This window comes from Ambystoma mexicanum, chromosome 5p (assembly GCF_040938575.1).
Source record: "Ambystoma mexicanum isolate Mex_15411 chromosome 5p, UKY_AmexF1_1, whole genome shotgun sequence".
Taxonomy (NCBI): domain Eukaryota; kingdom Metazoa; phylum Chordata; class Amphibia; order Caudata; family Ambystomatidae; genus Ambystoma; species Ambystoma mexicanum.
The window spans coordinates 941,400,259-941,425,475 of NC_090930.1; the positions used below are offsets into that span (position 1 = coordinate 941,400,259).

At 48.0% G+C, this 25,217-nt stretch overlaps 1 protein-coding gene across 10 annotated transcripts in view; it reads left to right on the plus strand.

The window, feature by feature from the left end:
* PPP4R1 (protein phosphatase 4 regulatory subunit 1) overlaps positions 1–25,217 on the plus strand; it is a 1,265,416-nt gene that overhangs the window by 295,869 nt on the left and 944,330 nt on the right. For all 10 annotated transcript variants that reach the window (XM_069613385.1, XM_069613380.1, XM_069613382.1 and 7 more), the window contains one exon: positions 21,246–21,392. In XM_069613385.1, the coding sequence (XP_069469486.1) occupies positions 21,246–21,392 (147 nt within the window). The remainder of the gene's footprint in view (positions 1–21,245; positions 21,393–25,217) is intronic.

Sequence of the window (25,217 nt, forward strand, 5' to 3'; positions counted from 1 at the left end):
GTCCGTGTAATAGGGTGGGTAATTCTGAGGTCTTTACACGTGTCGGAAAAGCAAAACACAGCAGAGGAAAGGTTTCGACACACGGAAATAGCGCACACCATCGATGCTCTGTTTCCTTCTCTGGACGAAATCCCAAAGAGCTCACCCTTGGAGGCTAACCTGTTTTCAGCAGGCATTCCTTCTAAGGTAACAGCCACACTATAGAAGGTGATCACGGCCTTTGGCACTAAGGAACTGAACCGCTTAAGGGAGAGTTGGGAACTTCATGTGGGGCGGTTTGACCCAGAAGGGTGGATAGAAGCCTTAATGTTTCCAAGGGAAGTGGGAATCGTGGCTAGATTGCGACTCATACAATTGAAGATACTCCACCGGGTATACTACTCTTGTACCGCATTGGCCAGGTGGCGTTTTTGGGAGTTATGCTTGTGTCAGATGTGATGGGAAGGGTGGCACCTTCTATCACATACTGTGGGGCTGTGCACAGATCTAGGTTTTCTGGGGGAAATGTATGCGTAAAGGTGTCTACTACAGTGCGTACTCTGGTGCCGCTAGAACCGAAATTGGCTCTGTTGGAGATTTGGGTGGACGCTACATTGACAAAACATGAAAAACCTTTTCTGGCTCACTAAGAGACTGATTGCAGCATCCTGGGGCTCTTTGGAGCGTCGAGACTGAGCCAATGGACGGCAGAAGTGGACCGAAGTTCGTCCCTGGAGAGGCTGGTGTACAGATCGAGGGGCAACTCCCATATTTTTTTTTAAGATAATTGGGTAGATAGGTGGGGGAGAGGCCGAGGGAGTATGGTTGTCTGCATTGTTTCAATACTGGACTGTTACAGTGGTATACTGTCACCCACTGGCATCAACTGGCTAATCATGATATCGCTCTTATGTTCTCCTCGGGAGACTGATATCATGCCTCAATGTACCTATGTTTGTTATGTCTGTTACTGTAAAATTAATAAAGAGATCTGATTTAAAAAAAGGCACGCCTCACCTGCTACAACTACACAGATGACACCTTAATTATCTACAAAATCGAAGATGAACAAGAGGAGAACACAACGCTGATAGATGGTCTTAGACTATCTCAAAGAACTCTACGAATGGCTGAACACAAACAGCCTCAAAGTCAACACAAGCAACACTGAAATCATGATTATATCCAAGAACCAAGGAAGCAACCAGTACATCCCATGGCCAACAGAACTAGGAACCGCACCCACGCCATCCAAAATTGTTGACAACCTTGGAATCCTAATGGACCACGAGCTAACCCTAGAACCACAAGTAAACACAATAATCTAGAAATGTTTCTTCCACCTGTACACTATCAAAAAGATTCTACCATTCCTCTCCTTTATGCACAAAACACTGGCAATCATCTCCTTCATCATGTCCAGGATAGACTACGCCAACAGCCTATAACTCAGAATGCCAGATCTACTGAAGAAACTGCAACATATACAGAATGCAGCAGCCAGAGTTCTCCTCAAACTCTCACAAAGGGACCACTTGACTCCAGCGCTAAAGATACTACATTGGCTGCCAGTCCAATAACTAATTACATTCAAAACAGTGTGCAGAGCAATCCACGACCAAGGATCAAAATTCTTAGAAAGGAAAATAACCATTTACCAGCTGACCAGAACACTCCGCCTGGAACCTAAACGAATATTTTAAGTACAATACCGGCAGTATAGATTTAGCCGGGACGCTTTTGGAGGCTTTCAAGGTGGTGGTCAGAGGAGCAGCGATGGCCAAATCTAAGGGGTTGCAGGAGGTAATATCGCAAGATTTACAAAAGGCAGAAAATAAATTGGAATCTATAATGCGGGCTGGTAATGGATCGCTTGAGGAGGCTGAGGAAGTGTCCTGCCTTCAACGCAAGTGTAGAGAACATTGGGAAAGGTTAAGTAACCTAAGCTACAAGAAATACATAGAGCAACAGCATGCAGAAGGAGACAAACCTGGCAGACTGCTGGCCTGGTTATATAAAAGTGAGACTGCGCGATAGCCAATCCGAGCAGTGAATGGGACAGATGGGAAATTGTGAGAAACCCAGGAAGAAGTTAATGAGGGTTTTAGGAGTATTATAAGCACCTGCATAGTGAATCCACGGAAGGAGTGGAGGTGGACATATAAGAAGCGCTGACAGAGATTAATTTCTCTAAATTAAGCAAAGGAGAGAGATAGTTTGGAGATGCCCATCACGATTGAGGAACTAGAAAATGTGATTAGGGATTTACCTACTAATAAAGTCCCATGAGCGGATGGACTCCCAAGTGAATTTTATAAAGAATTTAAGGCTGATATCCTTCCCCCACTGCTAGCAATTTTAAACGAGGCGCTAGAAAACTGTACATTACCGGGGTCCTTGAGGGAATCGATTGTTATCCCCCACCTCAAACCTAATAAGCCAGATACAGAATGTGGATCGTACAGACCCCTGTCATTGCTGAACCAAGATGGGAAGATCCTTACCGCAGTTATGGCAATGAGGCTAAGATCAGTGATGGGTAAGCTCATCCACCCGGATCAGACAGGATACGTCCCACACAGGAATATTACCAACAACCTGACAAGGCTGCTACATATAATAAATCATACCAATAGGGGGACACGAGGTAGCGGTGGTGTGCCTTGATGCTTTGAAAGCATTAGACTCAGTCAAGTGGCCCTGGGTGCTGGCGGTTCTAAATAACTTCGGCATGGGGCCCACATACATAAAGTGGGTGCAGTTACTGTATAATGCATCGATAGCGAGTCAGGAGGGGCCTCCACTGTCTTGGAGCAATGGCAACCGAGTAAAAGCACGAGACAAGGGTGTCCATGGTCCCCGATGCTCTTCATACTAGCTTTAGAACCATTAGCAGTTTATTTAAGAACAGAGTTTGGAGAGGTGGGTATAAATACACCGGAGGAAGCCATCTGATCTCGTTATATGCAGATGACATGCTCTTGTACCTGCAATACCCAGAAGAGAATTTACAGTATGTTCTAGATGTGATGGCACGATATGCCATACTGTCCGGAATAAGTTAACCCCCAGAAATAGTCTGTACCCCCTGAGGGAGAACAGAGGAAAACCCATACACACACACTACCGGTGTTGCCAATTAAAATGGGAGTTAGAAACATTTAGGTACTTGGGGGTGGACATGTATCAGAACCCCAAAGAGGAACATAGACACAACATCGATGTGGCGCGCAGCATTACTGAAGATGGTGGTGCTGCCGAGACTTCTACATTATTTTGCCAGTGTCCCATACGCGATTCCCAAAATGTTTTTCAGGAAACTACATAGCATATGCAGGAGCTTCATATGGCATAATTCAAGGAATAAGGTGACGTTGTGGAAGCTCCAGAATTCATATGAACAAGGGGGAATAAAACTGCCCAATTTTGAGGTATATTTTTTGGCTAGCTAGCTACAATTTGTGGCCAAATGGCTGTCGGATGAACAAACACCGGAATCGAGGCTGCTACGGATGGTAGGTGTTCTGTTCTTTTTTTTTTTTTTTTTTTTTTTTAAATTTGGTTTTATTGGTTTTGATGCAACAAAAAGAAAAACAGATGAAACATATCGCCTGTTACAGCATTATTGGCGTTTGGTTACATTTTAAGAAACAGCATTAGAATATTTCCTTCAGTAGATCGTTACTATATTCAAGTCCGTTCCTTGGTTGTAACAAAGAAAGTAACATAACCCGTACCCTCCCACCCCCCTCCCCCCAATAGGGCGTGCATCTTAGCGGCGTCATTTTTCTCCGTCAATATAACCATAGTGGATAGATTTCTGGTTCTAGGGTCAACACCGTTTCTCAATGAAGGCCATCAGGTTTTGTTTTAAATCGGGGTCCAGTATCATTATCTGATTGGGAGTCCGTTATCTCGGAAAGATGTTTACTTCGGAATTCCGACCATAGGGTCTCGCATTGTGGCGCTTTATTATGTAGTGAAGCAGTGATCGTCTCCATCGTGTAGATGTTGGTGGTTAGGCAGATCCATTCTTTCTTACTTGGGATTGTTCTGGATTTCCATTTTATTACAAGTAGCGCTCGGGCCGCGAGGAGTAACTGTGGGGCAAGACCTCTGAGTCTAGTCCATCCGTCCTCGTCTCTCTCTAGTCCAAAGAGAATCAGGTGTGGGTCCGTATCTCTTTGTATACCATCTATGTCTTTGATCCACGTTAGGACTTCTTCCCAAAAGACCTTTATGTGTGGGCAGGTCCACCACATGTGCCAGTAGTCGGCTGTCTCTCCACAGTCTCGCCAGCATCTTGGGCTCAGTGTCTGGAACATCCGGGACAACTTGAGTGGGTCGTATTGCCAGCGATGTAGGAGTTTGATGGCATGTGCCTTGTATTGGCTAGAGAGGGATGTATTGGATGCTGCTTTACACATCAGTTCCCATTGCTCAGGGTTTATCTCTTCTCCCAAGTCTCTTCCCCATCGGCTTCTGAGATGTTCCGTGGATCCATTGCCTGCTTCGATGAGTTCCCTGTACATCAGGGATATCAGACCCTTTTGTTCAGATTTGGAGTCCAGGATTCGTTCGAACGGGGTGAGATCTCTCTGGAGTTTTTCCTTCCATGCAGGTTTCGTGAGGACTCCTTTTATCTGGATGTATTGGAAAGTGGATAGTGGGCTTATTCCTAGGGCTTCAGTTAGATCCGGGAGAGATATGAAAGTGTCTTTTTTCAGAAGTTGCCCTACTATTTCGAGGCCCGCCTCATACCAGGACTGGTATCTACCTACGTCGGGTATTTGGTCGTTCATACCAGGGGACCATAAATGGCTCAGTGGGGACGGCCAGGTGGTGATCTTGTTCATCGCTTTGCCTGGTTGCCAGATTTTCCATAAGGTACTTAGTATTGGATGGTCTTTGATTTTCCGCTGGATTCTCTTACGGGGGGTCCATAACCATTCTGATACTGTGGCTGGGGAGAAAAAGTGGTTGTCCATGTGGATCCACTGGAGGTGGTTGTGGTCACGCAAGTGTGGGATGAGGACACGTAGTTGTGCGGCTTTATAGTATCCTCGCAGGTCGGGCAGGCTTACTCCTCCTCTGTCTTTTGGGAGCGTTAGGGTGTCATATCTGATTCTCGCCTTCTTCCCCTGCCAGAGGAATCTCAACATGAGTCTTTTGGCCTCTGTGAAGAACTCATCTGGTAATTCGATAGGCAACATCTGGAAAGGGTACAGGAAACGGGGAAGGCATACCATTTTAATGGCGTTAATCCGCCCTAACCACGAGATTGTGAGCTTGTCCCATCTTTGCAGATCAGCCGAAAAATTACGGAGGAGGGGGGGGGGGAGTTTGCGTCATATAAATCCGCCAAATTTTTAGTGATCTGGATGCCTAAGTATTTAAGAACTGAATGTTCGAGTCTGAGGCCAAGGGGAGAGTACTTAGTTTCGTTTTCTTCATGTGTACCTTGCAAAGGGAATAATATTGATTTAGACTTATTCACTTTGAACCCAGAGAGTTGGCCATATTCTTCTATTAGTTGGAGAGCATGTGGGACGGATGTAGAAGGGTTAGTGATGTGTAGGAGTATATCATCTGCATAGAGCGCTATCTTGTATTCCCTGGCCCCCAATCGCATGCCTTCTATTCTGGAGCTGGCTCGTATATTTTGGGCTAGGGGTTCCAGGGAGAGCGCGAAAAGAATCGCAGAGAGGGGACATCCTTGTCTAGTACCTCGTCCTAGTCCGAACCACCTGGAGTAATCCCCGTTGACTGAAATAGACGCTTTGGGGGATGTATATACAGCTTGTATACCCTTCCTAAATCTCGGCCCTATTCCTACTTTGCTAAGGACTGCCCACAAAAACCCCCACTCCACTCTGTCGAAGGCCTTTTCTGCGTCTATCGACAATAGGGCAGGGTTACCTGGTAGCTCTGGTGATGAGTGAATGAGATGGAGAGTTTTGCGCATGGTATCGGCTCCTTGCCTACCCATTATAAACCCGACTTGGTCATTGTGTATCAGGTGGGGGGTTAGTACCTCTAGCCGAGCAGCTAGCACCCTGGTGTAGATTTTGGCATCTAAATTAAGTAGAGAAATTGGGCGGTATGAGCTACAATGTTTGGGGTTCCTTCCTTCTTTCGGGATTACTGTTATAAGGGCCTTCATGAAAGAGTCGGGAGCTGTCCCTGTTTCTAGTATCTCATTGAAGAGTTCGGTCAGGAATGGTGTAAGTTGAGCGCTGAAGGTTTTATAAAACCCTGCGGTATACCCGTCCTCACCAGGGGATTTGCCTACGGTGAGTCTCTTAATCGCTTCCAGGACCTCGGGTTCAGATATCGGGGATTCCAACAGTTCAGCTTCGGAGCGTGAAATTTTGGGCATGTCTACCAGGGAGAGATAGTGATCTGTGTCTAATTGGCCTGGGGTCACTTCTGAGGTGTACAGGTGCTCATAGAAGCTGGCGAAGCTCTCCGGTATGGTGAGGGGGATAGGGGGGGTCTCAGTTTTCTTCAATTATCTCTTTCACTTTTCGTTCCGCTCTTTGTTTTCTTAATCTGGCTGCCAGTAATGCGTCAGCTTTGTCTCCTTTCTCATAGAATTTTTGTTTGAGAGATCGAAGTTTGCGTACGATTTGCTCGTGTTCCAGTAATCGCAGTTCTTCCCTTTTACGTTGCGCTATTTTAATATTGTCACAATCTGCTCCTAGGTGTCCCCTATCCTCGCTTTCCAGTTTGCGTATTTCAGACCGAAGCCTATGCTCGATGATCCTCCTTTCCCTTTTCTTGGTATATCCTTCACGTATTAGGATACCTCTCCAAGTGGCTTTACCCGCCTCCCATACTGTTTGCTTGGAGACTTCTCCATTGTTATTCAGTTTAAGGTATTCCTCAATTTCAGTCGCCATTTCAATTTTAAATACTGCGTCCTTCCACAGGCTTTCGTTACAGCGCCACTTTCCTCCTGGAACAGGCAAGTCTGCCCATTTTATGTCTGACAGGACCATATCATGGTCTGACCACGTTATCGGGATGATTTCTGACGACATCGTGGATTCGAGGAGGTCCTTGGTGAGATACAAATAGTCGATCCGGGTAAAGGTTTTGTGTGGATTGGAGTAAAATGTGTAACCTCTATCATGCGGGTGTTTAGTTCTCCATGCATCTTGCAGATCATATATCTCCATAATGTCAGGGAGACCCGTGTAATCACTTCTCGGTTGGTTTTTTGCCTCAGGGTTACCTGGTTCCCAGTCTTTGGTCGGGTCTGCCCACAGATTAAAATCCCCTCCGAGGACAACCTGGCCTGATGCTTCTAACATTATTTTGGGTATTGTCTTCTCTAGAAATTTGGACTGTCCCGTGTTGGGAGAGTATATTACTGCCACTGTCACTCTGACCTTTGCGATCCTCCCGGATATCAGGAGGGCACGCCCACTCACATCTGACCAAGTCTTTTCAACTTCAAAGTTAATTCCATTTTTGACCAAGATTCCGACTCCCCCCTTCCTAAGTGGGCCAGAGCCCCAGAATTCCTTTCCTCCTTTTTTCCCTAATATCCCCCTCTCTTCTCCCTTAGCGAACTTCGTCTCTTGTAGAAGGAGGATGTCAATTTGGGATCTACGGAATTCCCTTGCCACCAGTGATCTCTTGGTTGGTGAATTGAGGCCTTTCACATTAAGTGTTCCTATCCGAAGGGACTCCCTGTCTTTCTGCTCTTCAACTGGCGTCATTTTCAAAGTATATCAGTCGCAAATTTGTGACCTGCATTGAGTAGGTGTATCCTAGATAAAGACTCTTAGATTCTTGAGCCATCCTTTGTGTTGTCGCTGTCGCCTCATATTCTGTTCGTTTGTCGTCCGCCCAACCCCCCCCCCCCCCCCCCCCACCCCACCCAACTTGACGGCGTTCGTGCAGGTCCCAGTGGAGACGTGGATCCGGCATCGAACCACCCTTGGGGACCGTTACTTCACGTCCCCAAGACCACATTAACATCTTTGTTTTGACTGAGCCCCCGATCGCCCCCCCCTCCGTTTACATGGCCCAAATCTCGTCAGGGCTCCTAGATCCTTGGGCAGTTCGGGTCATGAACTAGTATAATCATATGTGTGCCATTTTACCAGTATTGCGATTCATCAGTTCTCACCCCCTGGAGGGGTGTTACCTCTCCGAAATTTTCTTGAACCCTTGACTCGTTTTCTTCTGGGCCCCTGTATGCGCCATCTTCTTTCCTCCCGGCGTTGGTCCTCTCGACCATCTTCTTCCATGTTTGGACCAAGGAGATCCGAAATACACGCTTTAATCTCTCCTTCCGAGCTCAACTTGGTTTTGTTCCCGTTATAGTCAAAGGATAGGGAGAAGGGGTATCCCCATCTGTACCTTATATTCTTTTCCTTCAGATGTTTGGTGAGGGGGCCACACATGCGTCTGAGTGCCAAGGTCATAGTGGATAGGTCTTGATATATCGTGACTTGGGATCCTTGGAATGTAATTGAGTCACTGCTTCTTGCTTTCTCTAGGATTCTCATCTTGTCCTGAAAGCAGTGAAATCGAGCCAGGACCGATCTAGGTCCTCCTGGAGGGCCGCCGGCTCTGTGTATTCTTTCTGTCTTTGGTTCGTCAACCTCTTCATCGGCAAGTAAGAGCTTGATGATATCATGGAGGGCATTCCTCAGGTCACTCTCTGTTTCCCCCTGTCGTTCCGGAATACCGAAGATTCTCAGGTTGTTCCGTCTCTCCCGATTTTCCAAGTCATCGAGCTTAAGTTTGAAGCTTTCTTCACGTTGCTCCAGTTCAGTCATCCGCTGGTCCAATTGTGCCTCCAAGGTATCTATTGATGTCTGATTGTTCTCAACTCCGTCCAACCTTTCTTCCATGGTGTCCAGTCTTTGGGTGATTTTGTCAATTTTGGAGCCAATACTGGCCCCCATATTTTTAATTTCTCCCAGGAGAGCAGCGATGTCCCCTTTGGTAGCCGCGGACTCACTCACTGAGGATCTCTGGTTCGCCATCGTAGAGTCCAGGTTCTCGGTAGAAGTCGGGACGTAGGAGTATGTAGCCAGTTTGTCCTTTATGTCCATTGGTTTTCCCAAGGTACTGTGGTGTTGCTTGGGGAATTTGGATTGCCAGATTCCAGAGGAGGCACACGCCCCTAAATCGGGGGCCCAACCCTCTGTACTTCAGTATCAGTGGTCTTGCTTGGCTCGTTGGGGGTCGTGAGATCCTGGTGCGGCTGTGATTATGCTCGGAGTGTAGCAGATTCACTGGAGCACGTGGGTCGTCTGGGGTACAGCCGGGGAGCCGTCTTTTTATGCGATGTGGGGGGATGTGCCCGCAGGGTAGATGCAGGTGGCGTCGCTGAGAGGGCACAGCGGACCATCCCCCAGTACCACGATACGTTCTTCAATCTGTTTCAGTCCGGAGTGATTATTTCCTCCGCTGAGGCCTTTCCCCTCGGTCGTAGGCTTTGTCCCTCTGATGGTGGGACCAGTGCTTGGCCCCCTGTGATTCAATACGGGACCGGGTGTAATGGGTGTTCCTGGTCGTGTCCTCGTCCGCAGCGCACCTACGGGCTGGGGGTCGCGGTGGGGCACAGTTTATCACCCGCCCCGGGTCTCTTCTTGTGTACGGAGGCCGTATGATACGGTGTCCGCCCCGTCCTTTTCCCGTGAGACTGTCTCTCAGGTTTGTCGGGGGTAGGTTTCACCCTACGTGCCCAGTTTCGTTGGGGTGTAAGCTATTCCAGCTCTCCGCGGTGCTGAGGGGCAGGATTCTCAGCACCCCGCACCGCGTATCACCCACCTTCAGGTCGGTCCTGTCTCCAGCTTCCCCTCACAACGCTGCTCCTTCGTGGTGGAGGGGCGCCCGTTCACTGCGGGCAGTGCCCTCCGCTTCCGGGTTCTCCGCCGCGGGGCCTACTCCAGTTCCTCTGCTGGTCGCCGCTCGTTGTCGCTTGAGGGCCCGCCAGTCGTCTCCGTGCCCGTATGGTGACTCGGCTTCACGGGGCGATTTCTGGGCGAGTCTTCCACTGTTTTTGCTCCGGATTTTCACCATATGGGGGGGGGACCTTCCGACAGCAGCGAGTCTGTTTTTACCACGGGGGGGCCTTAGGTGGGGGCTCAGTCCACTTTGGGGGCCGTGGTAGCGGAGCTCACGCACAGAGCATACTTATCTGTGCGCCCCCTGGTGGCCAGTCGTTCTGTTCTTTTTAAACAAAGTTATATGGCTGCCTCATTCGTACAAAACCAGTGAGCACCTCCTGATGCGCCTTGGGTGCACTATGCGGTGCAGCGAGCGCTAGCTGATGGGAAACGCGGGTTCGTAGTCTCCGCAGATACCATTAGTTACGCTAGAAGGGGTTTAATGAAAAGATTAGGCGGAATGTGCGGCAGAGTTGGGAACCCATGGGAGTAGCGATGGTGGGAGATGTATTAAATGAAGGGAAGCCCAAAGAATTTGAAGAGCGGGTGGTAGACACAGGAGTGCACCATGGGCAGTACAGCACACACGCCCGACTTTTGAGGAGCCTAAAACAGAGATGGCCGCAATCCGACACACCCTTACAGCCGAATGAGTTGATTTTCATTTTACAATGCATTGGAAGGAGGACATGACGTTTTGCGTATATACGCGCTCTTAATGTCTAAAGTTGGAGAGGAGGTGGATCAGATTAGACAGAAGTGGGAAGCAGATCTGGGGGGGAACCACTGTCAGATGGGATGTGTAGTAGAGCGAAAAGGTATTGCAAAAACGTGTCGCGGAATGCACAACTTCAGATTCAATTATGTGACTCATAGAGCATACCTGACCCCAAACAAGATAGTCCGGTTTCACCAGGCAGGTATTCAGTCGTGCCAGAAATGTGGGGAGGTGGATGTAAATTTGGTACATATGTTTTGGGCATGTGTGGAGATTTTGGGGGGAGATGGCCCAATTGTTGGCAAATCCAGAAATTACCTTGGATGTGGGTTCTCCAAGGGCTTGCCTGTTGGGTGGCTTCCCGAGGCCTAAACAAGCTAAAACATGTGAGCAAGCTCAAAGACCTGGTGTATATCTTAGCGAAACAGAAAATAGCGATGGGGTGGAAAGCACAAACAAAACCTAAGGTACATGTATGGTGGAGGGACTTGTTAAAGCGGGCTAATGCAGAAACCACAGTGTGCCAAGAAGCGTCCAACAGGGATGAGGAACAAGGGGAAAGAGCGGTAGAGGTGTGGAGACGACTAATAGCAGACCTGATGGCCTCTGAGCATTATACCCAAGACCCGGTAGAAATACCGTTGCACGACTCAACTGTAGCTAGATAAAAGGAAGCAAAGAGCTGGGAAGGGCTATGAGATGTGCAGTATAGGCCTGAGATGGGTGGGGGGAGTTGACGGGGGTGTGGGGAAGTAACCATGTTATAGTATGTGTATTGTGTGATGTTTAATAGTATGTTATGTTTATGTGTAAAAATCAATAAAAATTGTTTTTAAAAAAATGTGAATGAGCAACACCCATACCCCACAGAATGAACACTCCAATGGCAAGATGAGGGACTAGGCCAGACCATGACAAAGTGCAGGGAAGTAGAGACCCCGAATGGGAGGGGGACGTAGGTGCACCCATGCCCATAGAGAGCCCTACCAGAAATGAAATCTCCTAAAAACCTGGCTCTTCAACTCTGAACCAGACAGAAATGAATAAGCAACACCCACGACCCACAGAGTAAGCCAGGGTAATCCAGACATGGACCCCTTGCTCACTGTGCCTTAGAGAGGCTCAGCTTCACCTCACTGATGAGGCCCGACTAGGCCGAAACACGTGTCTGAGGTTGCTGATGGTACTCTTGTTCAGGGGAGGTTAGTCTAGCATTTTGGTGCTGGACTCCCTTATGGGTGGGGACAAAGACTGATATGCAAATGAATATTTCTCCTCTGTGGAGGTTGCAGTGAGCTAAAACGTGGTTGTAGACCCTCCTGACTGTAACAAATTCCAAAGAACAGGATATTTGACCCATGTTGGTTATCAGTAGAGAGGCTCCCACACTCCTTTGTAACTTACTTGCCCTCTTGCTTTTCAGATCCGCCAGAGCGTCAGGGGATCACTCGGGTGGTGAAAGTGCGCTTATAAATATCCTTTAACATAACATAAAGGGAACATGAACATGTTAGCAAATGCAGCCTTAACATTACCAAATGGATTGCCTGGCCACTACCTTTGTGTAACCAGCAGGCCACAATTTGAAATGTCATTATGGAGGACTTACGGTTTTGTATTTCAGGGGCTTGTCTAATTTGTTCCACTAGATCAGAGGATAAAGAAATCTCGTCTTATTCCTAGGTGTTGGGATTGTGATAGGTTTATCACATTCATTATAACAATGATATAAGTGGCTTATCATATACTCAAGAACCATATGCCATCTATACTCTGGATAAACCACACAATACATGCTCCTAAGGGGTAGAGGTCTGTCTCCTTAGGCAGGAGCACATTATATTGAAACATTTTCTTGTGCCAACTTTGAAATTACAACAACCATATGCTGCAATGTGGAGTTCTAAAAACAGAATACGGTCTAAACCAAACAGAGCATCCGCTCGAGAACTGGAGTCCAACGGAGTAGTGCAGGAGAAAGCAGAGGTCAAGGCCCAAGTGGCGGCTCTAGTGATGACCACCCAGGACACATGTCTCTGAAAGGCCACAGAGGAAGCTTTGGTCAGAACCACATGTGTACAGAGACCCTTTGGAATCTGCAGGCCTTAACACTAGACTATGCAGCAGCCTCTGGTTCCTTCCCTGTTTCTTGGGATGTATCTAGAGTATGGAGGAAAGGTGAGTAGCCTTTTCGTGCTCCTTTCTTTGTGTAGGACCTTAATTTGCACTGATAATGTATTTGACATATTCCACATATGTTCTGCTTCCCTCATAAAACTTAACTTCTGTCACAATTTTTAAATTGATGTAAACTTGCACAGCAGTGGCGGGCAAACATTGGCAACACTTTGGTGTAAATCTAGTACATTTAACTTCACAATGCATGTGAGTGCCTCCTAAAACGCACATTGAATTACAGCAGTAATTTGAACGTTTCTAAAGCATTACCACCTCCTGAAGAAAATAGACGATTCACTTGGTATCCATCAATAATATACTTGCTTGTGTTAAGCTTTCAAATAATTTGAACTATTACTTCTACATGCACTGTCAGTGCTTCATTATGTATGGTATATGGATGGCAAGACTACTTCGGGAGCTGTTTTTCTTGTTTTCTGGTTTTAGGGTGCTGTGGCAGGAGGGGAGTGGCTGTGTGCTGTACTTCTGTTTAATCACCTGTGATACCCCTGTGGAATCGCACATAATGCACACCTTTGTGTGTTGGAAGTCCTGGACAGAGACCACTTGTATATATTTTAAAGAGTTTTACCCCCTGTAGCACAATGAAGTGTATTTTCTGGAAATAATCGGTGACAAAAATTCTCTTTGGTAATCATCTATTTTCCAAACCACGTTAAAAATATGGTCCAGATCGTGGTGCTGGAAACGTTTTTCAGCGCCATATATAAACCTATCAGCACATACATATGGAAGTAGAAGCCCCGCTGGGTAGCGATGAAAACACTCCAGTTGTCGACCAAGTAAGGAGGGCTATGCATGCCAGATCTTTGTGCATAATACAAGTCCGCCCAAATTAGAGTTATTAAAGATTGGCTCATCACGGGTAACCCCCAATTCAATCCACGTATTCTTGAGGGTGCGTTCAGGAAATGGAAGGAAGCAGGCTAGTCCAAAATCGGGGATATGTTTCAAGGCCCACACATAAAATCATTCCCTCGATGCAGGGAGGAATTGGGTTTAGCAGAAACAGAATGCAATAACTTCAACTTCGCCACTGTCTAATGGATCCCAAGATAAGTGCGGGGGCAACCAGATCCCTAACCCCATTCGAAAAATGTCTTACAACAGACCCCCGAGGACAAATGCCTAATATCCAACATTTACAAAATAAGCCTAGATGCGAACCATACCACAATCACTAATTGCACTAGTTACACAAGGGCTTAGGAGGAGATACTTGGGGAACCTATCATGGAGGAAGACTGGGAGGGACTCTGGCACGATATCCCAAAACTCACCCAGGCAATACAGATTAGGGAATTCTGGTACAGCCTAATGACGCAGTGGCATTACACCCCTTCAAACCTGAAAAAGATCTACCCCAATTCGACTGCGATGTTCTGGCGGGACTGTGGAGGGGTAGGGGATTGGCTCCACATTTGGTGGGGGTGCAGTAAACTGCAAGCCTATTGGAAAGAAATAGATCAGCACTTTTTCGAACAAACATCCATAGAGGGCCGAGGGAGGGGATATTGGGCCTGCACAAACCTGGTTGGAACGAGTGGGCAAAACCTACCAAGAAAGCATATGTGATCCTGTCACTCTCAGTGCTGTTGGTCATTGCACAGAAATGGAAGGTGAAGGACCCACCTACGGCGCATGACTGGTTCCTGAAAGTCTGGCATTTCACAGTGCTAGAATGGATGTCTTACACATTACGGGGTGCACAAGGGAAGTTTGTAACAGACTGGAGGAAGTGATGGCCTTTTTGCATGAGGACTACAGAAAGGGTCTATGCCTGCATACCCTTTGCATATTGGATATAGGCTACACCTCGATCAGAGGCTTGAACTGGATCGGTGGTGGGTGGGGGGGGGAGGGTTAGGTTTCTACTCGTTATTTTTGATGGTTAATTTAAATCTGGTATTGTCAATGACGAAAATTTATAAAAATACTGTAAAAAAAGAAATATGGAGAATAGCAAATGGTCAGCAAGGTAGGAAGCATCAAATGGTAGCCCTATAAAAATGAATAAGTTAACCACACCCTGTCCTTGGTCACAACACTACACACACATATCAGCCTATTACATCAATAATTGTGTTTTCTAAAGCTAAATCTAGATTTATGAATATCTATTTTAATTGAACAGGTTTTCATTGTAGTGTAGTTTCTCTAGCATGGGGTCTGGCATGGATTCACATGCTCATGAATATTCCCCGTCGTCAGGCTGGGAATCCTCAGTAAAAGGAAAAAATCAGTGTTTCATTTCTGAACGGTCTTTCCCCTAACAACCAATCACTAAGCTCTGGGTCATACTGCCCCCAGCCAATGACTGCCCTCTACCTAAGCCCCTCCTCTGGCAGCTATCTTCATATTTTTACCACACGTTCAAATGTTGGACGTTCTCGTGCTTAGTTCTCTAACTTTTACTGCGATCTTCGCTTTTTTGGAAGAGTTTTACTCTATTTTTCGGTCAATCGAGCCTGTCTGCTCCATCAATCAACTTTCCGATTAACGGGGACCCATTTTTCGGATTCTTCAGCACCCCTCCAGGGCGGATTTCGTCAAGTTTCTTTGTGGAAGCTTCCAGAAGATTCCTCAGGCCTACACTGTGTGGATCATGTCGGAGCAGAAGGCTGATTCCCCCTCTCCTTTCAAGCTTTGCCGACTGCGGTTTGCAGAATTTTTTTATGGATGACAAACCTTCCCAGTGCCTGTACTGCCTGCACCCGACGCACAAGGAGGAAGATTGTGCGTTTTGCTGTGAACTCTCGACTCGCACGATGAAGGATCGGTTTAAGTGGCTAGGAGAGTGGATTCAGGCCAAGGCCTCTGCCCCGGGTGGTTCCCAGGGGCATGCCTCTCCTGGTGCCGGGAAAGCTGAGCAGGCTTCTAACTCCTTTTAGGGCACTCCTCCTGCAGGGGTCCAACAAAAGGCCAAGCACTGCGACTCTGCTACCGTCGGGAGCACTGTTGCGGCAGGCTCCTCGTCAGCCAGGGCGCATTCAACATCATTGGCGGCATCGGCCTCCAGTCAATGCTCTGGATCTTCATCCAAGAGGAAGTCCGATCACCCGAGCAAGCTGAAGGTGTCCAAGGAGAAGACCAAACTGGGTATGGTGTCCGGCCTACCGTGGACGGAGAAGGCCAAAGTTGACCAGGCCTCCGAGCTGGCCCCTAAAGAGAAGGCCCAGTAGGTAAGGTGTCTGGGGGACCATGAAGGCCAAGCAGGTCAAGGCTGGCCTGACCGTGAAGGCCCAGGTGCAACAGACGAAGGCGGCCCCTTCCATCGAGGTGGTGGTGGCGGCCCTTCCGAAGGCTGTGGGGGCGGACCCGCAGGGCGCCCCTCCGACAGCAAGATTGTCCCTCTCTGGCAGGAGGGAGTCTTCATTCCAGCCCATTGAGAAGACCCCGGAGAAGAAGATACTGGTCATTTCCCTCGAGACCGTCCCCTCTGGACGTGAAGAGGGGGGGGGGGTGTTTAAGTCCTCCAGGGCACGGATATCTCCTCGGCTGAGGAGGAGGAGCTAGTCTACCTTCAGACCATCCAGGAGGAGGGTGGTGACGAAAAAACGTTGGAGTCGAGTCCTTCGACGAGGGAGACGACGGAGATACCAACGAGGAGGTCGACGGAAGGCCTCAGGACGACGAAGGCTTTGGCTCTTCTCCTACGCCCTAGCTGCCGGTCCCTGCACCACAGCCGTCACCTAGAGATCTTTCAATGGACATTCTCTCTACCCTTCATACACTTATATCTGAGATGGAGAAGAGAATGCTGGTGGTGACGCCACCCGCTCTCCCAGCGGTGCCAGTGCCGACCACTCTGCTGCGGGGCAACCTCCATCCAAGAAAAGGAAGAGGCACCTGCTGCCTCCTATCCCCCACGGATGAGACGGTGTCGGACAGAGCGACTACGACAGGCACGGATGACGCCGGGATGGGGGACCTCCTGTCGTCTCTGACCCAGATAGTCTCGGCCGGACGAGATAGGTTTGTTCCATGCGATTATCTCCAGAGCATCGGAGGTCTTGCAGCTCGTTTCAGAGGAGAAGGAAGTCTCCTTATACCAGCGCCGCAAGGCGAAGAGGAAGACCATCTTTTCAGTCCCCCTCTTGGATGACATTTGGGATGAAGGACTGGTGCTTATGAAGAACCAGTCTATGACCCCGGCGAAGAGGGATCGCTTAGAGCAGAAGTACAGGGTGCTGGTCTCTGTGCCTAAGTGCTTGCGGGCCCAACTGTCGCCGGATTCAGCGAATTCTGCAGCAGCCAAGAAGAAGTCGTCAGGCTCTATGTCTTCGGCAGCATCCACCCCTCGGGACAGCGTGGGGAAGAAATCTGATGCAATGGGGAGGCGGGTAATCTCCTCTGCAGTGACGACCATCAAGGCCGCCACCGCCCTCGCTATCGTAGCACGCTATGACCGGGAGCTGTGGTTCAACCTCGCACCTCTGCTGGACTTCCTCCCTGACGATAAGAGGGCAGAGGCATTGGAGATTCTTCAAGAGGGCGAGGTGGCGTAAAACCACACCATCACGGTGGCCACGGACAAGGAGGATGCAGGCTCCCACCAAATGGGCAACGTGTTTGCCTTTGCCGCCGTGGCTGGCTCAAGGCCACCAACTTTCGACAGGAGGGTCCAGACAAGGGTTTTGGACATGCCCTTTGACTGAGACAATCTTTTCGGGAAGGCTGTAGATGAGTCTCTACAGGCCATCGAGGCAGACGCAGAGATGGCACGTGCCCTGGGCACGCTACAGCAACGACAGCTGTCCTTTCTGTTCCCAGGAGGCAAGTCTCCCCGATCTTCGAAGGGTTACGGCGTGGGCTCCTCTTCTTACCACCAACCCCCCGCTCGTCTGCCCTGGAAACCAACATGTGCCCTCCAAGGTCTTCCGAGGAGGATGCCGTCGTCACCAGGGACCCCAAGGCGACCCGTCGACCTCCAAGCAAGAATGAACCGGCCGGGACGTCGAGCCCCCACTCCTGCACCCTGGTGGGAGGCCAGCTGGCGAACTTCCTCAGTGTGTGGAAGACCATCTCCACAGACTGTTGGGTGCTTGACGCTCTTGCCCACGGGCACACTCTAGAGTTTCAACAGAAGTGTCCACAAATACCACCGGTGGCCCGACTGGAAAACCACGCCCCTCAGCTGCTGCTGGAGGTTCAGGCCATGCTAAAGAAGGGGGTGATAGAGCTAGTTCCAAAAAGACTCCGGGCTCAAGTGTATTCAAGGTACCTCCTTGTGCGAAAGAAGACCGTGGGCTGGAGGCCCATTCTCGACCTGCGACGACTAAACAAATATATAAAGTCCCAGAAGTTCTGAATGATCACTCTTCAACACGTGCTTGGGCAGCTACAAGAGGGAGACTTTCTGTCATTAGATCTGGAGGATATGTGTTTCCACATCCCCATTCACAAGGGACACCACAAGTTTCTGTGCTTTGTCATTCAGGGGAAGCATTACCAATTCAAGGCGCTTCTCTTCGGGCTGAATTCGGCGCCCAGAGTCTTCACCAATTGCCTGGCACCGGTGGCGGCCCATCTACAACTGCAATGGATTCACGTCTACCTGTACTTGGATGACTGGCTCATCCGGCCCAGTTCAAGGGACATCGCCGTCGACCACCCGGCGAGGACCGTCCACCTACTAATGGATCTAGTTTTCTCAGTGAATTATGCGAAGTCCTGTCATTCCACTGCAGGACTCGCTGTTACTTGGATCCCGGCTCAACAGTCATGCCTGGCGTCACCATCGGAGGAGAGAGTAGCGGTCATCCTTGGCAAGGTGCAGGGGCTGCTAGCTCTGAAGATCGCAATGTTGAGGGCCATCAAGTCTCTGCTTGGCATGTCATCATGCATTTATCTCATCCAACTCTGCAGGTTACGGATGCGCCCTCTGCAGGCGTTCCTCGCCGTCCACTGGATTCAGGTGTCCGGAAGCTTCCAGAACAAGATTGCGCTTGACGAGGGGTTCCGTCGGGCAATAAGGTGGTGGGGCGTGCGCTCACATCTGACCGGAGGCGATGTATGACGTATGCTTCCATGGGAGGATGGGGCGCCCACACCGAAAGTCTTCATGCAATAGGCCTATGTCTGCCGGAGGAGAAGGCTTTGCACTTCAACGTTCTGGAGCTACGGGCAGTGTTTTTGGCCCTCAAATCGTTCCTGCTGTCCCTCAAGGGCAGGGTGGTGCGGGTCTTCACAGACAATACCACTACAATGTTTTACATCAGGAAACTGGGGGGCACCAGATTCTCAGCACTCTGCAAGGAGGCGCAGGACTTATGGCACTGGGCTGTCGCCCAGAGGATGTTCCTCATCCCGTTTCATCTGGCAGGAGTAAAGAACACGGTCACGGACTCTCAGAGCAGGGAGCTTCGCTCTTGCCACAAGTGGGAACTTCAGCAGGACCTAGTGGAGAACCTGTTCCTAAATTGGGGCAATCCCCAGACCGACTTGTTTGTGACGGCGACAAACACCAAGTGCCGGAGGTTTGCCAGCAGGGGAGCATGGGGGACGCATTCTCATTCCCTTGGGAAGGCCTCTTTCTGTATAAGTTCCTTCTGTTGCTGCTGTTACTTCGAGTGATCAGTCAACTTAGACGGACCAATGCTGGATGATCCTCGTCGCCCTGGCGTGGCCCAGGTAGATCTGGTACCCGAACCTTCTCGGCATGTCAGCATCCCCACAAGTCAAGCTGCCAGTGGTCGTGGATCTTCTCCCCAGGGTCCCTGAACCTGAAGGCTTGGCTCATGCAGCGCTAGAATTCGTGGCTATGATCTCCCGGCGGACTGCAAGGAAGTTCTCGCCAATGCTAGAGCATCGTCTACTTTGAAATGCTATGGACTCAAGTGGAAGAGATTAGCTATTTGGTGCTGTTCTCAGAAAATTGACCCTCTGAGGGTAAAAGCCCCTCAGGTGCGTCCATATTTGCTGTCGTTGGCCAAATCGGGGCTTTCTCACGCCTCCATCAAGGTTCATCTGGCGGCCATCTTTCGCTAAACCAGATCCCCAGGACGACCCTCCTTGCGGTCGCACTGGTTGGTCAAGGAATTTGTCAAGGGACTATTCTGCTCGTTCCCGCAGATGAATGCACTGGCCCCGGCATGGAAGCTCAATGTGGTACTAGGGACCCCTGTTTGCGCCTATGTATTCTGTTCCACTCCAGTTTCTGTTGTGGAAAACAGCTGTTCTTGTGGCCATCACCTCTGCACGACAGGTGGGTGAGATCCAGGCCCTCTCCTGTAAACCACCTTATCTGACTTTCCACAAGACGAGGGTGGTGCTGCTGCGGACGCATCCCTCCTTCATGCCCAAGGTGCCATCAGACTTTCATCTAAACAAGCCCTTCGTGTTGCCTGTGTTTTTTCTGACACCTTTGTCGCCGGCTGAAAGGACTTTGCACTCGCTGGTTGTGGCTAGAGCGCTGAAGTTTTATGTGGCCCGCACTAAGAGTTTCCGGAAGACTTCCCAGCTCTTAATGAACTTTGGTCCTGTGAACCATGGGAAGGCCCTGTCCAAGTTTTCCATTTCCAGATGGCTCTGGCTGTATTACCCACTGTCACTGGTTGGCAAACCGACCGCTGCCTGGATGTCCGAGAGCCTATTCCACCAGGGCAATCGCTGCTACAATGGCATTCCTGTCTGGTGTGCCCCTGCTGGACATCTGCTGGACATGTGCGGGGCTGCTGCGTGTAGGTCAACGCACACCTTCACGAAATTCTACTGGGTTGACGGGGATTCCAGGGAGCACAAATTGTCACTTGAAGGTGAGCGTGGTGAGGAGGTAAGAGATGCTTATGTTGAGCCTTGCCAACTCCTGTGGTTGTGCATGTGTGTACTGCTATGTATTTATTCATGAGCATGTGAATCTATGTCAGACCCCATGCTGGAGAGGGAACAAGTTACTTACCTGTAACTGTTGCAAGACTGTGGAGGGATCAGTGAACAATAAGCATTATAATTAATATCACCATATATAAGATCTGCTAACTACGTGTTCTAAGATGGTGCCATTCCTTTGCCTCAGCACATTGCTATCCTCCCTCTAGACAACTTTGTCAGAAAACTGACATTCTCCATTTACATTTCTCTAAATATAACCAATAGCCTCATCTCATCAAAATTGTTATATCCATGGAACTACCCACGCCAAGTGTCTGAATTCGGCAACTTCACCACCATATCAACGCAGATGTTTCGCTTTAGGGAAGCATGTGCGTAGTTCACGATTGGTTTGGTAGATTTGGTGCAGGTATTTAAAGTGGATCATTTTGTTGATTCAAAGTAAGACTTTTTGCACAAGCAGTGTTCGGTCCGCGTTATGGTTTTCATGGAACTGAAACAAGCTCCTTGTTGCATATTTCTACACCAGTCTGACATTTATTTGAGTTTATGCATTGCTGTTATCCCCACTTTCTCATAATTGCACACTATTTCATCTCTAGGTCAGAAAGACAAGTCAGGCAGCATTATTAGTGCTGCTGGAGCAGGAACTTATTGAAAGGCATGATATTGAAACCAAAGTATGCCCTGTACTGATAGACTTAACTGCGCCCGACAGCAATGATGACATGAAGACGGAGGCTGTGGCAGTAAGTAAACTGAATTGCATACTAAATTATTCTTTTCTTTGTTTGATATATTTGCAGTCTATATTAATTAGATGATCATAACATACAACAATTCTATATGCCAACATTGCAATGTTTAAAATGTGCTGTTACTAAACACCCACTTTGCTGAAAAAATGTATTCCTGTGAAGGTAAATAATGTCTATGCTTGTCCTATATTGGTTTCTTGTAAAAACGAAATCTATAGGCTATTTTTAGTGTGAATCTTGGTCCACCTATGAAGTCTACGATATACAAAGATTAGTAGCAGTGAAGTAAGTCCTAATTGGGTACAGAGTCCAACATGCAATGACCAGGCTGGATGACGAGAGTCAAACCTATCACACCAACATTATGTATTCTTAATTCTCAGTACTGGCTATGAAACTCCGGAGCAACCTTACCAAAGCATCTTCACCTGGAAATGAACCATCGTGAACATAAACCGATCAAGACATCCCTCTTCGACTAACCAACATGGAGGAAACGGCAATAAATCGAGGGCAACCTACATACTCCTCGTCCAGGCACCACACTGAGTGCAGAAACAAGGTGTCCATTTTGTCATGCAGAGGGACTTTGTTGTGAGAACGACCTTCTTTATCCCAGTCTAGTGAAGAACATTCACACCCAACTCCTCACTCCTTAGCATGAGTTGGTAATCTAGTTTAAAATAATACCTTAATATCATCCCTTTAACAATCAAAGTGAAATCTTACTTGGCCTCTTCATTACTATACGGCGGTATATTGAACGACGAAAACAACCAATAACTACTCTTCGTGGGATATCTGATCGATTTATGATGCCCTGCTAGTGACAATATACCACACCTTAATCGCGAAGAATGGTATATCACAACAAAAGCACAGGAAACGAGGAAACAACAAACCTCTAAACCCCACCACCTACCCCACCCTTCTCATCCCTCTACTTACTGTTCACCCTTAACACCTTGAAACCTTATACATCACTCACCCCCATTAGATACTCAGCCAGCCAGCCAGGACTAGTGGGGATCCAGTGATATAATAACATTGAGGGTGATTCAATATTTTTTTTAAAGGCACTATCCCTTTCCCCAAATATTCTAGGACTGGAGTTTGTTTATGGAAGTGCACCGGTCCTAATATATGTTCGGGAGGGTTTTTAGTCCTCAGGGTTTTTTGCAATGATTATTTCACATACAACCGGTCTAGTGTACCTAACAGACTCCAATCCTGTTCATTTACTATCAACAAACATTTCACTTCAAGTGGTGGTTCGTAATCATGGGGCTGCTCTCATGGCTAACTTCCACCTTTTTACACCCCTGATCAAAGAACGAGTAATGGATGCTTCCGACCGGCACTCAACACCACAGGTTTACCGCATCTGCCTTCCCGCTATCTGGCTAACACCTATCACCCTTTTCTTACAGAGACATGCGGCAACAGTATTAGCAGAAGGGTGCTACGTTAAACCACTTACCTTATCTGTGTTTTCTGGTTCTAGTCTGGTGTATTTATAACTTGATTCACATACGAGTCTTTGTTCTGGAAAGAATGATGGGACTGATGAACAAATGTTTTTTTAACTCTGTGATGATTCAGTTCCATGTCTCCAAACTCCTGGAGGTTTGCGAACATCGTTCTCGTTTGATGCTTGTTATTAGTGGAAATGTTTGATCCTCAGTGTTTCACTAGTTTATTATAGGAAGTCTTAAGAATTTCGGAGTTAGATTGATTGGTTCTGTCATTTTGAAATCCTTATGCTTAATATGATTGGTGTGTCAGGGCATGCTCCTTACTATTTGCAGCTGATAATTTGTTTTCCTATGTGTTTCGGGAAAATGCAGGAATTTGGAATTCAGAATTCTTTGAACATTTCCAATTATAGCTATTGTATGTGAACGTGGAATTTTTCTCTTGCCTCCCAAGTATAGATGGTTGGTGCAAGTTTTCTTTTAGTTGTGGATAGTCTGCTTTTAGCTCTGGCTTCTATTTCAGGAAATGTGGTATTACATCATTTTGCGAAAAGGGTAGTGCGCTGTCTATTTTCTTTACATAGACTGGCAGTTCATTCTGCCCTTTTGGTAGCTTATGGCACAAGAGACTGGCTGCCAATTGTGCATGTTTGACTTCTATGACAACTCAAGAACCTTTGCCTTCGGATCGGAGCGCCCTCCCTCTACAGTACATTTGCAGTCCATCTTTCAGATGTATTGCTGCTCCATGGATGCAAGTATAAATATAAGCGACATTGCAGAGATCCCAGGATTGACCACACATCCTGTAACCCCTCCTGTACATCATATGATAGCACTAATATTGTCTAGTAAGTTTTACTTCAATCTGCTGGCTCTGTCATTTTGAAAGGTATACATGTTTTCATAAATCCAGGGTTCAAATTGCTGAGAGCTATTGAGCTCCTGGTTCTAGCTTAGGAGAGCCTACTTTCTCTCGCCCAAGCCATGCACATGGACCTGTACCTATCTGAAATTAGCTCAGTTTGTTAAACATGCAAACAAATGATCATTCGGACCCATGCATTAAGCTTCTGTTAATCAAATCTTTATTTCAATCCTTGTGAATCACCAATATTAGTTTGGCACAAGGGAGTAGAATGGGTGGGTATCTGCCCCAAAGATGCAGAGAAGGGCTGTACTGTGATTTTGAAATGACAAATCAAAGCATCTTGTATTATAGCCTCTTTGCTTACTCTGCATGGTTCTGGTTTCACACAAAGATATAGTGATATTCCATTCTGGCTGTTTTTATCCACCAATTAATTTGTATCTTAAGTGCTAGGTACAGTGAGCCCACTGGCAATGATATAAACCTAAAACTGCCTTGGATAGTTCTTTATATAAGGTTCTGTACAGAGAAACCCCATCCAGCTTTTAATTCAGCTGCTATTCAACTAGCCACAGTTTTGCATAGTTCTCGTTGCTTTCTGAAAATGGTTGACGCTAGGATAGAGGCTAGTACATGCATTTCGAAGGGATTGTGTCCTCCGATGTAGTCCTTATCTTTGATAATTTGTCTCCAGCTTGCTGGCCTCGGAAATTTTCTCTGTAGAGGGTGCTGCGTGTCGACGTCCGCCGAGTCGATGACCCTCGACAGCCACCGTATCGGCGCCAACGTCACCATGCCCATAAATAGCCACGCACGGCGTCCGTTGCTCAGTTATGTTTTTCCGCGCTTCGTGGGGCCTCCGAATAACGTTGCTCAGTTCCGTCAGATAAAACCTCTTATATTTACTTGAAATAACAACTCGTTCTCGATGGCTTCTTCATCGGAAACCGACGACTCCGTGGTCCGGCTTAAAAAAATGTCGAAAGAAAATGTCGATAACGGATGCCACAGGATCTGCTTGTGGTGCTTGGGAGTTGAGCACCATTGTTCGGAGTGTGAGGACTGCATGTCCATGACGGCGAAAGCCTTGAAGGAGCGCAAGGGGAAGCTCGAGAGAGGTAAGTCAGTCAACACCTCCTCGAAAGTTTCTTTGGCCGAGGCATTCGTCTCCTCGCTGTTGAAAGCATTCCCATTCTAGGTCTCGAAGTAGCTCCCACCATTCGTCGAGATCTAGACACTCAAAGAAGAGACGTCAAAGATCCCCTTCCTCGTCATCTTCTGTTTCCCCAGAAAGGGTCTCCTGCCCCACAAAAGGCAGCTCTCAGGCTGAGTGGGGAGGAAAGTGTCCTCGACCCCCTCGAAGACAGCTGAGGGTGATACCCCGGGTGAAAAACCCAAAAAATCGAAATGCTGTGAGTCGCTGCACCCGGCGAAAGAGTCCACCCAAGAGCGCCATGGGCCATCGGGTAA